The sequence below is a fragment of the Humulus lupulus genome, chromosome 3 (genome assembly GCF_963169125.1).
Source record: "Humulus lupulus chromosome 3, drHumLupu1.1, whole genome shotgun sequence".
Classification (NCBI taxonomy): domain Eukaryota; kingdom Viridiplantae; phylum Streptophyta; class Magnoliopsida; order Rosales; family Cannabaceae; genus Humulus; species Humulus lupulus.
In genome coordinates, this window is record NC_084795.1 from 26398588 (window position 1) to 26413313 (window position 14726).

At 35.0% G+C, this 14726-nt stretch overlaps 3 protein-coding genes across 3 annotated transcripts; 2 read left to right on the plus strand and 1 right to left on the minus strand.

The window, feature by feature from the left end:
• Positions 1-1293: 1293 nt before the first annotated feature.
• Positions 1294-6585, plus strand: LOC133822378 (meiosis-specific protein ASY1). Its single transcript, XM_062254688.1, has 22 exons — positions 1294-1436; positions 1542-1598; positions 2161-2257; positions 2343-2411; positions 2516-2608; positions 2912-3038; positions 3134-3203; positions 3296-3337; positions 3540-3668; positions 3777-3881; positions 4043-4085; positions 4179-4217; positions 4327-4451; positions 4551-4563; positions 4671-4747; positions 4841-4933; positions 5193-5337; positions 5437-5513; positions 5625-5685; positions 5761-5931; positions 6025-6149; positions 6238-6585. The coding sequence occupies exons 1-22, from the start codon at positions 1434-1436 to the stop codon at positions 6289-6291; spliced, it is 1815 nt and encodes a 604-aa protein (XP_062110672.1). The 5' UTR covers positions 1294-1433; the 3' UTR covers positions 6292-6585.
• A 1245-nt stretch (positions 6586-7830) lies between these two features.
• Positions 7831-9288, plus strand: LOC133822379 (REF/SRPP-like protein At1g67360). Its single transcript, XM_062254689.1, has 3 exons — positions 7831-7970; positions 8078-8296; positions 8680-9288. The coding sequence occupies exons 1-3, from the start codon at positions 7956-7958 to the stop codon at positions 9142-9144; spliced, it is 699 nt and encodes a 232-aa protein (XP_062110673.1). The 5' UTR covers positions 7831-7955; the 3' UTR covers positions 9145-9288.
• A 903-nt stretch (positions 9289-10191) lies between these two features.
• LOC133822380 (uncharacterized) lies at positions 10192-13216 on the minus strand. The gene is made up of 3 exons (XM_062254690.1): positions 13073-13216; positions 12466-12774; positions 10192-10613 (listed from the first exon to the last, which is right to left on the minus strand). Exon 2 carries the CDS (start codon positions 12749-12751, stop codon positions 12467-12469), a length of 285 nt encoding a protein of 94 aa, XP_062110674.1. The 5' UTR covers positions 12752-12774; positions 13073-13216; the 3' UTR covers positions 10192-10613; position 12466.
• Between the last annotated feature and the right edge of the window lie 1510 nt (positions 13217-14726).

Sequence of the window (14726 nt, forward strand, 5' to 3'; positions counted from 1 at the left end):
ATCATCAATGGAGGTGGATCCTTTTTTGGTTGCTTGAAGAAGACCTTTGACTTGCAGAATCCGAGCCTTAGACTTCGTTGCAAAGAGTTGAACAAGAAGATTCCAGATCTCAGCAGATGAACGACAATGAATGATATGGCCAAGCATTGCCTCAGAGACAGAGTTCATTAACCATTGCATTAGAAACTGGTCGAAGCGAAGCCATTGAAGATAAGCAGGGTTTAGAACATTACCTGTAAGAAATTGAGGTGGAGATGGAGTTGTGCCAATAACATAGCCGTCAAGATTGTAAGCACGAATAGCTGCTAGCACAAGTGCTCTCCAGTATGAATAATTTGTGCGATCTAACCATAGATTCAGCAGAAGAAGATTGTAGTTGGGGAGATTAGCAGGATCGATTGTCGGAGTTGGAGCAATGACCGGAGCTAGAAGTTGTGGTGGAGGCGGCGGTGGTGCATTGTCCCGAGGATGAGCAGAAGTTGACTGCACAGATTGATAACCTTCTTCAGCCATGGCAAGAAGAACTCTGATACCATGCAAGGGTTTGAACACTTGAAAGAAAAGGGAAAAATTGGAACTAGAGAAAAATGCAAAAGAGACTTATGAAGAGCTCAAAGAAGTTGTTACAATATGGTTACACAAGCTCTTAGGATAGCTATACAACAAAATTCTGTTACAAAACAGATTTACACTAAAATAATCAAGTGTTGGCTAACTCATCATATACAATGTGCCTAATAGAGGGGATTGCAATTTATGTCTTCAATTCTTTTTACTCCATTTTCTTTTCTAATGTAACAAATACTCCCCTCATTTTCTATCAATTTCCCATCACACATTTAAATTTTTTCTCCATTTTCTTCTGAACAACCAAAGAAAGCTCAAAGCGACTTTTTAAGATACATTTCATTTAAATTATATTAAAATAGTTTATAAGATACAAGATAAACCAAGACTACAGTATAACTAAAACCTAGGGATTCAAATTTACTGTCTAAAATTTTATCATTAAATTAAGACACTTATTTAACTAGGTTAACTTTCTAACAAGATATCAATCTTAATCAAATATAGTTAATCAAGTGTCTTCATCTAATTCCTTAACCACACTCCCGCAATACAATTATGTAATACAGCCAATTGGAGGGCGCCATGTCAAGGACTTAGTGTCCATACAAAAATGCCCCCTATTCTTCCCATAAATTACGAAAATACCATCATAAACACGGAAATCGTGTCTTTTTTTCCAAGCATCAATGCATTTTTTCAGTACTCACCACGGTTAATATTTTAGAGCACTATATAATTATCCCAAGTCCTCACCTCCCGCCATATTCTACATTTTTCTTTTTCATTGAAGTTTTTGAAATACAGACGAGTTCAGAGTGTTCTCTCTCTCTCTCTTCTTAGAATTCCTTGAGTTGTCTGCAACAATGGTGAGTAGAAGAAGCTTGTCGAACGATCCGTACTACTTCATAGTCGTCTTCTTTAGACAACGATTACATGGATGATACCTCATTAATGTGAATTCGTTTCTTCAGGTCGTCGCTCAGAGAGTGAAGGAAGCAGAAATCACCGAACAGGATTCGCTTCTTCTGGTGAACGACTTTTACTCTTTCCATGCCTTCCAGTATTTTGTTTATCTGTTTTACCTCGACCATGGCAATAAATTTTTATTTGCTCTATTTGCTGTGTTTGGCTGAATCCTCTTGCTAATAGTGTACGTCATGCAAATTTGAATTGATTTGATCGTATGTCGTGCAAACGATCATTACGAAAGATTGAACCGACGATCTGTTTTGTGAATTTGGAGATGAATTTTGCTTATTTGAAAATGAAATATCTGTTGCAATTTTTTTTTTGAAGATCGTGTTTGATATTACAAGAAAATTTAGTTTACGAGCTTATGCGACCTTTAGACATCATAAATCGATAGATCGAGGTTATTTGGAATAGTTCGTTTCATTAAGTTTTGCTCTGAATGCTTCATTCTTGTAGCATTGATCTATCGAAAGTAGATCAATCTTCTAATTCGGTTTAGTACGCTCTTCTCTAAATGCTTCATTTAAATTTTGATTTAGGAACGACGTAAATTCTCAATAGCTATTACCTTTGTAGACCTGCAGTATATAATGTTTAATAAACCAAATCTTCTTTCAGACAAGGAACCTGCTCCGGATAGCTATATTCAATATCAGCTACATCAGAGGACTTTTTCCAGAAAAGTATTTCAACGATAAGTCTGTTCCTGCTTTAGGTAAAACTACTTTTAATGAGAAATTTACTTTTAATTACATTTACGAATCAGGAGCTGATTTTCTTTTTGTTTAAATCGTCAATAGATATAAAGATAAAAAAGCTTATGCCAATGGATGCGGAGTCTCGGAGACTTATTGATTGGATGGAAAAAGGTTTGAATTGTTGGAGATATTTCAAGTTTTGCGTGACTGTCATGTGTGTTTTCAGAATATATGTGTATGCATATATATATATATATATCTGTTTATTTTTGCAGGTGTATATGATGCAGTACAGAAGAAATACCTGAAGACGCTGCTGTTCTGCGTGTGTGAAGCAGTAGACGGGCCGATGATTGAGGAATATGCATGTAAGTCTTCTCAAACAATTTATTGTTTAAATTCTTGGTGAACGATCATAATGTGGCAAATTGTGGTTAGCTGAGAGGAAATTCCTGCCTTAGAGCATAACACTATATAGTAATTGTACTAAATGACTTGAAAGTAACGCGTGATCCATGGTTGTATATGTATAATTAATAGCAAACCATGGCGGCACAGTAATGAAAATGCTGCTTTCTTCGCTCTAAACTAGTGAGAAATTTTGGTCACATTTGATGTTTGTCCAAGTTAAAATCACCTTTCTAGACTTATTTATTTAAGGAAATTCGCAGTTTCCTTCAGTTACTCAGGATCTGATAGCCAGGAGGTCTTGATGAATATCAATCGGAGTGGAAACAAGAAGCAAGGAGGAACATTCAAATGCAATTCTACTGAAGAGATTACTCCAAACCAGATGAGGTTAATCCAAGCACATACTAGTTTGTGATTTAACTCTCATTGTGATCTTGGTTTGGCTCCAATATCTAATTTTGTGATTCGATGTTAAATGTCAGGAGCTCTGCTTGTAAAATGGTCCGGACGCTGGTTCAACTCATGAGAACTCTGGACAAGATGCCTGAAGAAGTAAATCTCAATTATGTTTAATTCTTTCCTGCTGTTGTTTGTATTGGTATTTCAATAGTTAGATGCTCATTTATGTACTTCGTTTGTTTCAGCGAATCATACTTATGAAGTTACTTTACTACGATGATGTGACGGTACGTTTTTTTCTTGTAATGAAGTTTGATGTAATGTGGATAACCTGTTCATTATCTTTGTCGAAAAATCTATTTGCAAGCTGAATCATAAAGATTTGAAAATGCGCTTCAAGTTCTATATATCCGAAGCTTCGAAGATTTCCCTGCCATTTTCTTTTTCCCTTACTTTTTTGAAATAGTTGATAGTAATTTTACAATGCAGCCAGCCGATTACGAGCCTCCATTCTTCAGGGGCTGCACAGAGGAGGAAGCTCACAATGCATGGACCAAAAGTCCTTTGAAAATGGAGGTTGGGAACGTAAACAGCAAGCATTTTGTGCTAGCTCTTAAGGTAGGATTGGTTTGGTAGGTACTAGGAAATTGATAGAAATCAGTCAGATTTGTAATTTATAACTTCGTATGTCAGATTAATCTTTGTGTTTACTATTGAATCGTTCAGGTGAAAAGTGTTCTTGATCCATGCGAGGATGAAAATGAAGATGATGAAGTCAGTTTAGGAGCTGATTCTTTGCAGAGGGGCGAGTATTCCGATTCTGATAGTGAGGTGTACAAGTTATTTAACTTCAGCCCTCAGTTGTATCATTATTTTTTCTTGTTCTTCTAGCGTTTTATATTATATTAATGTTTCGACCTTGATTTTTCACGTATTGTACAATTGATTGAAAAAAAATCTGCTCGTGTGACAGCCTTTGTTTTTCCTTTCAGGATAACCATTCACAAGAAAATCAATATGTAGTTGTGCCAGTAGGTAAGAATTACATGGAAAATTTAATGTTTATATGGATATTACTGCTTTGTAATTTCCATATATGCTAGGATGTAACTTTATTTCTATGGACAGAGAACCCACAGGACCAAGATAATGCCATGGTTGATTCAGGTATTTGAACTACGAACAAATTTCAAATTTGCGTAGCAACCTTCAAGCAGAATGGACACAAGTCTGACTTGGAAAATTAAGCTGACTGTTTAGCTTTGTACGTCCGCAGATGATACGCAGGACCCCATGGAAGATGAACAACAATTTACCCGAGTGAAGGACTGGATCCATTGCCGTCACCTTGACACAGTTGAACTTACCGATGTTTTATCAAATTTTCCGGACATCTCAGTGGTGAAGATTTCGAATGTTTTAGCCTCTTTTTCTTATATTTTTTTTCTTCTTTTAAATATGAATTATAGTACTAATGTTATTCTGCATTGTTGTACGCAGGTTCTGACCGAAGGTAAGCCTAAAATCTACGCGTGTAAAAAATTTGATTAGGCATTCAGCTTTTAAAATTTCGTTGGAGGATATTGATTTCTTGCATTGAATTTTTTATTTGAATTTCAGAAATTATGGATAAGCTTGTTAAAGAAGGTTTCCTATCTAAAACAGGAAGTGACATTTATGCTATCAACAAGAAGAAGGTTGTTCAATTTTTACTTCTTTTATTTCAAATTTTGCTCTAATTTTCTTAATTTTAGCTGATTCTCCTCCTGGCCCTTCTGAAACGAGAACAGAAATTTGACTTTGAATTCAATTTGGTCAAACAAGAAATGGATGGACAAGTTGGTGATAAACCCGCGCAGGGCGAAGATTTGATGTACATGAAGGTGATTGCATTTACGTCTCTTTATGTCACTTCTTAAAATTCTATACAAGGTACACGTATAGTCAGGGGTCCAATCAGTTCTTAAAACGAATCAAACCCATTAAATTGGCATGATTTACTAAGACTAAACTAATTTCAAATTTGATTTCATTGCCAATGAACAGAATAGTTTATTACAATAATCTATGTCAGTATCAGTATTGTAGTACATCTGTTATTGAATATCTCTACCACATGGTAACTTTATTATATTATTTCAGGCTCTGTACCATGCTCTTCCTATGACCTATGTGACGGTTCCAAAACTTCAAAATAAGCTTGAAGCAAGTCCGACTACTGTACGGAAGATGATTGATAAAATGACAAAAGATGGTTTTGTTGAAGCAAAAGGCAACCGAAGGCTTGGTACATTCTCTTGTAGCCAAAATTTATACTTTCAAATACTAACGTGGTTTAGAATAGGGTCAAGTCAACTTGTCTAACTTGATTATCATGACATTTCAGGTAAACGTGTGATCCATTCTGACATGACAGAGAAAAAGTTAACTGAAGTCAGGAAAGCCTTGAATAATGATGCCATGGTAATTGATTTTACATATATATTTTTAGCTTTTATTCTTTTGTTCTAATTGCATGTTTTCCTATGTTCCTAAACTTCACAAATTAATAGTCAATTCTTTTACGTTGGGCAGGATGTGGATACCAACAATGAAGCACAAAACAAGTCAAGTCTCGTTACTAGCCATACTAAGGGTACCGAATCATAACCTTTTAGAAACCCAAAAAGTGTTTCTTAAATTATAGTACATAACGAGTGTGTGTTATCAGGTAGCAACCACAGGGACATTTCCACATGTGGTCTCCTCCACTCTATTGGCTCAGATCTCACAAGAATGAAAGTGAGATCCGATACAAATCAGAATGGCTCAACCAGGAGCGAACAAACCATTTCAAAGGGAAAAGAGCCTGGAAATACTCCCATAAGCAGGGCCGAGGCAAGTGCTGTTAGTCTTGATTATCTATAACAACTTTCACATTTTTAATTCATCCATAACAACTCATGGTTGATATATATTTTGGAACTGCAGCCAGTGGCTTCTCGAGAGAGTTTTGCAGCAGGGAATGAGAAGAACAAAGCAATTGGGAACACAAATCGCTGTGATGGGATTTTATGTAGTAGAGCGAGCCAGGACAAAAGAACCAGAAAAACTAGCACAGTATGTTTAATTATTTTCTCAGTTAGAATTTAGATTCAGTCATGTTATGATATATTGGCTTTTGACGTTTTTAATTTTTTATTACCAGGTCAAGGAGCCTATCCTCCAGGACTTAAAGCGCCAGAAATCTCAAGCTGTCTAAAAGGTTTTCGGTGTCGTCGTCACAGTACGTGAACACTTTCACTCCACTGATCTCTCATTCTTGCTTTCCGCCTACGTTTGTGGAAATTAAAGGGTTATTTTCTGAATGTAGCTAAAAGAAAGGCATGTGCTTGCGCTGTAGGATTGTATGCATACGTGGATAACATTTCACATTTATTTGTCTAATGGATGGTAAACAATGAGTTTATGGTAGGCCTAGGTCACAGTGATTGCTTTACTGTTTTGAGAATCTTATTGGTTTATATTTTGGAGAGATTCCCTGCTTATTGGTACAGCTATTTGCGCCTCAAATTGTTATGTAGATTTCTAGTAGTAAAGAAAGAAACTAAACCAACCTTAAATCGTGTCCGGAGAATTTGCTGGGTTCTGGTATAACTTTGTGCTTTAAATTTGGAACCACAAGTTAGGAGTAGGTCTTGAGTTAAAAAAAATGGTTAGGAGTAGGAAAATGGATGGAGCTCCTTTGACAAAATCACAAAAGGTAGATTTAGTATGGGCACATCTATATATACACATGCGTATGTAATATTAACTGGTACAAGATGGGTATAGTTTCTTCTGCAATTAGGAAACAAAAAAAGGAAGCAGATAGGCTTGTTGCTGGCCCATGATTCATGAATCATAATAATGATACAAAGGTTGTGCCTCCTAGATCTCTGGTCGCATTAATTGAGTTGAAAGCATATTATTACTTTATACATATAAAGAGAGGCATACTGATACCACTACCACCAACTCCTTTATTTATCATTTTGTTTCACATTGAAGTTAACGCCCCAGTTACCCGAATGCTGATTTTGATAGATGCTAGTTGTTTTCAACCATCCAAATTCCAATAGAATATTTACATATAATATTAAGAAATGCAAAAGTAAGAAAGTTTTTAAAAAAATATTACAAGCAATAGTATGTTCTAATATCATTGAATTTAAAATTAGCTATATAATAATTTTTGCCGAATAAAATAAGTTTTATATAGGTAGCACCGCCCACAGATTGGCTCAGCAACCTGATAAACTTTATTTTAGTCGTCCGAGGATTAGGTTAAGAGCTTATGAGAGGAATGTCAATCTAATCCTCACAATAAATTACTGGGGGCGTCACTTCTGCTTGTAAGGACTTATAATAGACATCTCACTAAAATATAGAACTCTCCATAAATTATTATTTCCCAATATGGTGCTCATAATAATTGACAAAGTTTACATAAAGAAAGTAGAGAAGAAAAGACAATACCAAGACCCAAGAGCGAGGTCTAAACTCAGTTATATGTGGTCCGTAATTTGCATGAATATGAATTTATTGTTGTAAGTAGTGAGGAAGAAGCCTAGAACGTTCCAGGTTTGGCCCCACGTATTCGTCATTGAACGCCACGTGACTTCTTCGAAGCCTCTACTTTTGCCTAGATAACTCCCCTAGGCCCATCCTGAAGTGATTCTACTTCTAGGGTAATCTAGGGCCCATTAAAAACCAGGTACTGTATCATCTCAACCGTAGATCACATTGGTGTCTCTACATCAGCTTAGCTATAAATACAAGTCTGTACCAGCTACAGGATGATATTTTAGGTTCGAAGGAAGCTGAAAACAAACGCCAAAGAAAAGAAGCAAATCAACTCATATTCGATTCCAAATTCCGAACGCCATGGCCACCGATAAGGTCTGCCGTTTTATTTATTTTTTCTTGATTTGATTTTTTTTGTTTCTGAGCTTAGATCTTAAGTAATTTATGTATTTGTTCTAATATTTTTTTTACTACATGGACAGACTGAGAGTGGAGAACTGAAGCGGCTGGGTTTTGTGAGGGTCGCGGCGATTCAAGCGCTGGTGTGCGTGTCGAATCTGTACGACTACGCGAAACAGAACTCGGGGCCTCTGCGATCTGCAGTTGGGACTGTTGAGGGTGTTGTCACCACCGTCGTCAGTCCAGTCTACGACAAACTCAAGGGCGTTCCGGACGATCTCCTTGTTTTTCTCGACAAAAAGGTATGATTATGAATGACAACTTAAATCTTTCTTTCTAATTTTTCAGGCCAAATCAATCTTAAGAGTACAAGTAAATAATTTTTTTTCTTCTAATTAATGATCTATATTAATTATTTCAGCTCTGAGAAGTTTATTAACGGTTCTTGGACTCTGATCTACATTTATTACCTTTGTTTTCTGTCTTAGCATATTTAGAAATGAAAAAGAAAAGTTTTCTGGTGCTCAGTTTCTATGAACAATGTTATTGATCTTGATTACTAGCTTATTTGAAACAAATTCTGCTCTGTCACATTGTTGCTCAATCTATGTCATGCTTGTTTTTAATGAACAGAAGTTTATTTTCATTTCGTGTGACTAAACAATGAAGTGTTTCACTATGGCAGGTAGACGAAGCTACACACAAGTTTGATAAGCATGCGCCACCGTTGGCTAAGCAGATCGTTAACAAAGCTCATTATTTGACGCTTAAGGCAACGGAGAAGACTCAGAAATTTGTAAACGATGCACGAACAGAAGGCCCTCGTGCGGCTGTGAGCCATGCTGCGACGGATTACAAGCACTTTGTGATGGATCGGACAGTGAATCTTTGGGTTGCAGTAAACAGGTACCCGGCCATTCACCAGGTGGCAGAGAAGGCGGCGCCAACGGCGGCACAGTGGTCGGAGAAGTACAACCATACTGTGAAGAATTTGACGCAGAAGGGTTATGCTGTGTTTGGGTATTTGCCATTGGTTCCTGTGGATGAGATAACGAAGGCGTTCAAGCAGGGTGAGACAGGAAAGAAAGTAGAGCCGCCTGTTGATTCAAAGGAGCATAAATCAGATTCAGATTCATCTGATTCTGATTGAGCTGTTTTGTTTAGTGTGTAAGTTTATTATGGTAATATGGAAATGGTTTCTCTTTCGACTTTGTAAATGATTTCTAAGTGAACTTATGAACTCTTTGGTTTCTGAATGAATGAATGTGTGTAGGATATACAATTTTCTATGTAATGTATATATGTACTATTCATAATCATCATTCCAACTGGCAATCGGAAGATCTTGCAAAATACTAAATTAAACACTACGTCCAAACTAATAATTGTCCCCAAAGTATGGGAAAAGAAAAAGTCAAGATAATTTATGGATAAAATATACCTACAGCAACTAGACAGTCCTTGCTCTAATTAATTAATAAATAAAAACAAGAGGGAAAGCTCAAATAGTTATAGTAGTACTTGCAAAACAATTATTATGGTTTCTGATTTTTAAATGGCAATCGCAATGAAGTGGGAACAAAAATTCACCAAAAAAAATGTAAATAATGAACTCTTCAAGCATTAATTTTTCATGTTTTCGCTCGTAAAAAAGTAAATTTCAGGTAGAGGTAGAGTAGGGACGGGGATACCTTTGTATCAATTATTCACCTCTAAATACAGTACAATAGAATCTCTTATAAAAAAAATATTATTAGTCATTTTAGTGAATATTTAATTGGATTTGTAAGTTTTTCACTTCCAAATTTTAATTGGAAACACGCTAGGGTATATACTTTTCTGAGGGGTATTTTTAAGTTTTACGAAAAACGTGGTATTTTGTTGTAATAGAAAAGTTTTGTAGGTGTATTATTACAAAAACACAAAACTTAGCACCTGTAACAAACAAGATGGGGATAGAGAAAGGATTCGGAGTTATAAGGATCTATTGATTTCAGATTACAAAAAAACAAAAAAAATGATAAAACTTAAAACTGAGTGTTTTTAAAAACCAAACCGAAATATTTATATGAATTTTAAGTTCTTCCATCATTTCCCTACATTTCCAATAACCAACCAAACACAAATTCAACTTTTAAAAATTAAAAAACACAGTAAATTCATTTTTTTTTTTGTTCAGATGACTTGAACTTCAAAGTGAAACACTACTAACATGTTCGGGATTTTCATTCAAGTTACCCGAAAGAATAACAACATTATATTTGCTTTGCTACAAAAGGAGAGAATATCGTTGTCTAACAAGGTTCTCCTACGGATGAAGAGAGAGGATCTCAAGAAATCACTTGAGAAGGAAAGAAAAAAAAGCAGAAACTAGAACCAATTGCGCTACAAGACTTTACTTCTTTAAAAAGATCGTATACTTCGAAAAGGAATGTAACTCAAAATAATTGTTTGTCAACAATACACGGGAAGAAAATATTCCATGAGAACAGGATGACGATGCTTATTGAATCAATAAAAACTTACAGCTCCAGCTGACTAAATCATACATGACATGAAACCTCAAAGAAAACACCATATATGCCCCTTCCCATCGTCCACTATAGAGATCTTATTCATCTGCATTAATAACATAGATATCTTCATTGGATAGGATTAAGAAAAGAAGCAAATAATAATATAAGGTTTATTTCATCTTCGCCTCTAATTTACATACATTATTTCATTTTAACCATATATTATAAAAAAATAAAAAACTACAAACTTTGAAAGTGCTTATGTCCACCCTATTATTTTTGTGGATGAAAAAAGCTAGTTCATAGCTCATGCTTTTATAAGGAGAAAGTGATACAAACTACGTTTGTTGTGGTCAAATACAAAGTGAAAAAAAACCTAAATATCAAATTTAATTAAAAAAACAGCCAAATAGTAATTTCCTCCCAGAAAAGATAAAATCAGTTTACTAATGCAGAGTTCATTTCTGAGTAAGAAAAATAAATGTTGATGAAAAATATAATAAATTTCTCTTCTTCTAACTCACCAAAATAGCAGAAGGAAAAAGAAAATTTGTAAAGTGGTTATTGTTTCCTCAGAAATCAAAGTAGAAAATAAAGAGAACGAAACCAAGCAAAATCATAAACAAATAAATATATAAAGCATATTTTTTTAATCAACTACAGAAATAAATTGACTTGTGTAAGTAAAAAAAATTGATATATTTATTTTCAAATAGACTTAATATTTTAGAACTTTTTTCAAATCAAATTATGTAAGTTCTACCACTTTGCCCCTTAAAGGTTAATACCAAACCAATTTTCATCCACCTAACGGAGAGGGGGACACATCCAAAGTTAATGGGGTGTTTTACGTTCATAAGAAAGTGAGATAATGTACATACATTGGGTGGCCAAAAGATATAAATATATATTATGGGAAAGACTACACTGCAGCTAGTTTGTGTTTTTTGGTTATTTTCTAAACCTAGATAATTTTTTTATATGAAGTTATACATTGTAGTTATTTAAGACATCTGCAAATTTTCAAGAAATTTCGAATAATTTACAAGGCCGAAAACAATATTCAAGCAGCTTGTGACATGTGTGCTTGAATCTTGTTTTCGACAATATAAATTATATGGAATTTATTGAAAATTTGCATAATGTTATAAATGACTACAATATTCACCGTCATATAATAAAAATATCAAGGGGTCGAAAATACAAACTGACTGCACCATAGTCTTACCCTATATATTATATAGAAAGACACTATGACTAGCTAACTATTCTTCATAATAGACCTCAACAAACTTCCGATTCATGGATCATAAAGGACTTCTAACAAGCGTAAGCGTGTTATGGGTTCAAAAGCAAAGGAAATGGGACAGAGTAACTTCTGCAACACTTTTATAGGGCTTAGGATCCACTTCAAGTATATTTTTCTTAACCATTGTTTTCTAAAATAGTTTACCCAAAGTTTCCTACAAAGTATTTTAACTCCTCTGTCTAATTAATAATTCTCCTTTCCATTTTCCTGATTTGCTTCAAAAGATGGCCTAGAGGTAGACAAAAAGAATTATACCGAAGGCATATAATTAGCAACGTATATTACATCTTTGCTTATAATCAATCCAGAAATGAGTCTAAAAAGCCATTTGTGCATTACAATCTGATAAACTAATATCAGCAAAGACTATTCTATCATTGAACTAATGGACTAATTTGAATGGAGAACTAGCGCCACAAACAAACAAACTCAGAACATCTCTCTCAATTCCATAACAATATTTAATCATATGTATTACCAACTTTAACCCTATAATATTGGGGACGAAATGCAAAGAGAGCTTTGCTTTAAAATCAAATTTAGAGGTTATTCAGCTTCAAGTTCATAACAATCACAAAGCAATAAAAATAAAATCCAACCCATAAAATAAAAATAACGAAAGTAAATAAAGAGAAGAACTATTAACCTCATTTGGAACTGGTGTCGATTTTGTAGCTCTCTTGCAGGAGGTCATCATACGGATCCCTACGACCAGGAACCTGGCTAATCTGGGCATCCCAACGAAGCTGCGAGTTGTGGCGTTCGAAGGTCCAAAACCCGTATGGACGAAGAGGGTAGCTCCACATCTCCTTGGTCTTGCCGCACCGGTCCTTGACCGCATATACATGCTCCCTGAATTTTCGATCCCTCTCTTTTGGGTCCTCCATCAACTTCAGTACCAAATTCTCAGCAAATTCCATTATGAACCCCATTCCTCACCTCCTTATTAAACAATCTGAGTCCAAAAATCCAAAATTTTGATCCATGATTATTAAAAACTCAACTTTATGCACACAATTTCAGAATCGTCAATGAATTAATCAAAATATTTAGGCCATTTAGGAATCACAACAGTTCCTCGGAAACCAATTTCAACAAATAGAAATATAGGAAAAACCCTAGATCACGTATGAAAGGGGGAAAAAATTAAAATATACATTATACTGACTAAGAAAACGATCACAGCAATACTACTCTTCAAGTAAAAATTTATTGAATCAGATACGAATACAGAGTGTGACTCGAAGAACTACCTGCTCTGCTCTGAGGTTGCAAGTTCTGGAAGAAGCTTCAACTCGTTTCGCAGATCGACTTTGGGAATTACCAGACCAACATTTTCTCTTGAGCCTATTGGGCCTAAGCCTACAAGTTCTGAACAATTTCTAGGCCCAATTTTAATTTACATTTATCAGGTGGGCCTTCAGTAGACCGAAGTGAAGAAAAGACTACAAACAAAGAAGAGAAGTTTACATATAAAAATATGAGAAAAATAAATATAGTTTATATAATTATGGGAAAAAATAATTATATTAAATATGATAAATTTTGAAAAAATAAAGATGTCAATTCCATAAAATATAAAAACTAGATTATTATAATCATAAATACACAAAATACTCTTTCTCTCACTCTCCTCTATCCTACACGATCTCTCTCACTTTTCTCTTTTCTTCCTCTCTTCTCTCCCATTTGGTTCCAAATCTCACTGCGGGTGATGCCACCTCCACCCCGACGGCGGCGCACCTCCGCCCCTTTGGTTCTTCTTCTTCTTCTTTCTTCAAATCTGGTTTTATTATTATTCTTCTTCTTCACATCTGATTTTGCCATTTCAAATCTGATTTTGTACTTCATATTTGATTTTTTTTCTTCTAGACCTAATTGTAACCGGTTATAATTACGATCTGTTCTGATTTCTAGTTTTTATCTCTAGATCTATTTAAGCAACTAGGTATAATGGCGTCTGATTCTTTTTATTCATATCTGATTTTTTTTAGACCTAGCTGTAACTATTTACAATAACGAATAATTTAGATTTTTTTTTGTCTAGATTTGATTTTGCATTCACACCTGACTAAGTAACCAAATACCATGACGATTGGTTCTTTTTTGTTTACCCAAAAACGACCCATGAAGATGTGGCAAGATTGACCTACGCGTGACAGACACATGACGACTTTTAATGAATATATCCTGCTCGGCCATCAGCCATAAAGTTATTGGTTTAACAAGCATCGTACTTATGTGAGACCAACCTGGTCGCATACTTTCTCTTATTTATGCAGTTCTATAATTATGCATTAATTGTAATTTCTTTTATTGCCTAGATACGCAAGTCTTAATTGTAATTAAGGCCTACTGACCCATGTAACATTCTTGAGCCTATAAATAAGAATCAAAGGGCTCAAGGAAAATGATTTTTTTTTTACTTTTTGATCTTTGAATCTTGAGAGAAAATTAGAGTGTGATTATTCATCGAAGTTGTAATTCTCCATAGGCTTGTGAAACTCGTGAACTCTAGTTTACTGATCACAATATTGGAACTCTACATCAATAAGAACACTAAATGGATGTAGGTCATTACCATCCAATTGGGGCCGAACCACTATAAATCGTTTGTGTCATTTACTTTTCCATTTGAATTTCTTCTGGTTTTCATCTCCTTTTATATTTTTATTTGACTCTGTGTCGTTGACCAATTTGAGAGTCAACATTTTAGTGCTTTCATTGAGAGACGAATTCTAGACTGTCAAGAAAATCAAATGGCTAAAACATCCAGGAAGATGGGACAAACTTTTGGCGCGACATCCACCCAGCCTCCTCCACCGAATGTGATTGAAGATGAACCACAGTTGGATTTTGAAGAAGAGGAAATGGATTCTGAAACCTTGAGGACAACACTGAGTGTGT

Coding starts and splice junctions, on each gene's coding strand:
- LOC133822378 (XM_062254688.1), top strand. Junction 4,086..4,178: donor ATATGTAGTTGTGCCAGTAG/GTAAGAATTACA, acceptor TTCTATGGACAG/AGAACCCACAGGACCAAGAT. Junction 4,934..5,192: donor AAGATTTGATGTACATGAAG/GTGATTGCATTT, acceptor ATATTATTTCAG/GCTCTGTACCATGCTCTTCC.
- LOC133822379 (XM_062254689.1), top strand. Junction 8,297..8,679: donor TTGTTTTTCTCGACAAAAAG/GTATGATTATGA, acceptor TCACTATGGCAG/GTAGACGAAGCTACACACAA.
- LOC133822380 (XM_062254690.1), bottom strand. CDS start 12,751: ATGGGGTTCATAATGGAATTTGCTGAGAATTTGGTACTGAAGTTGATG.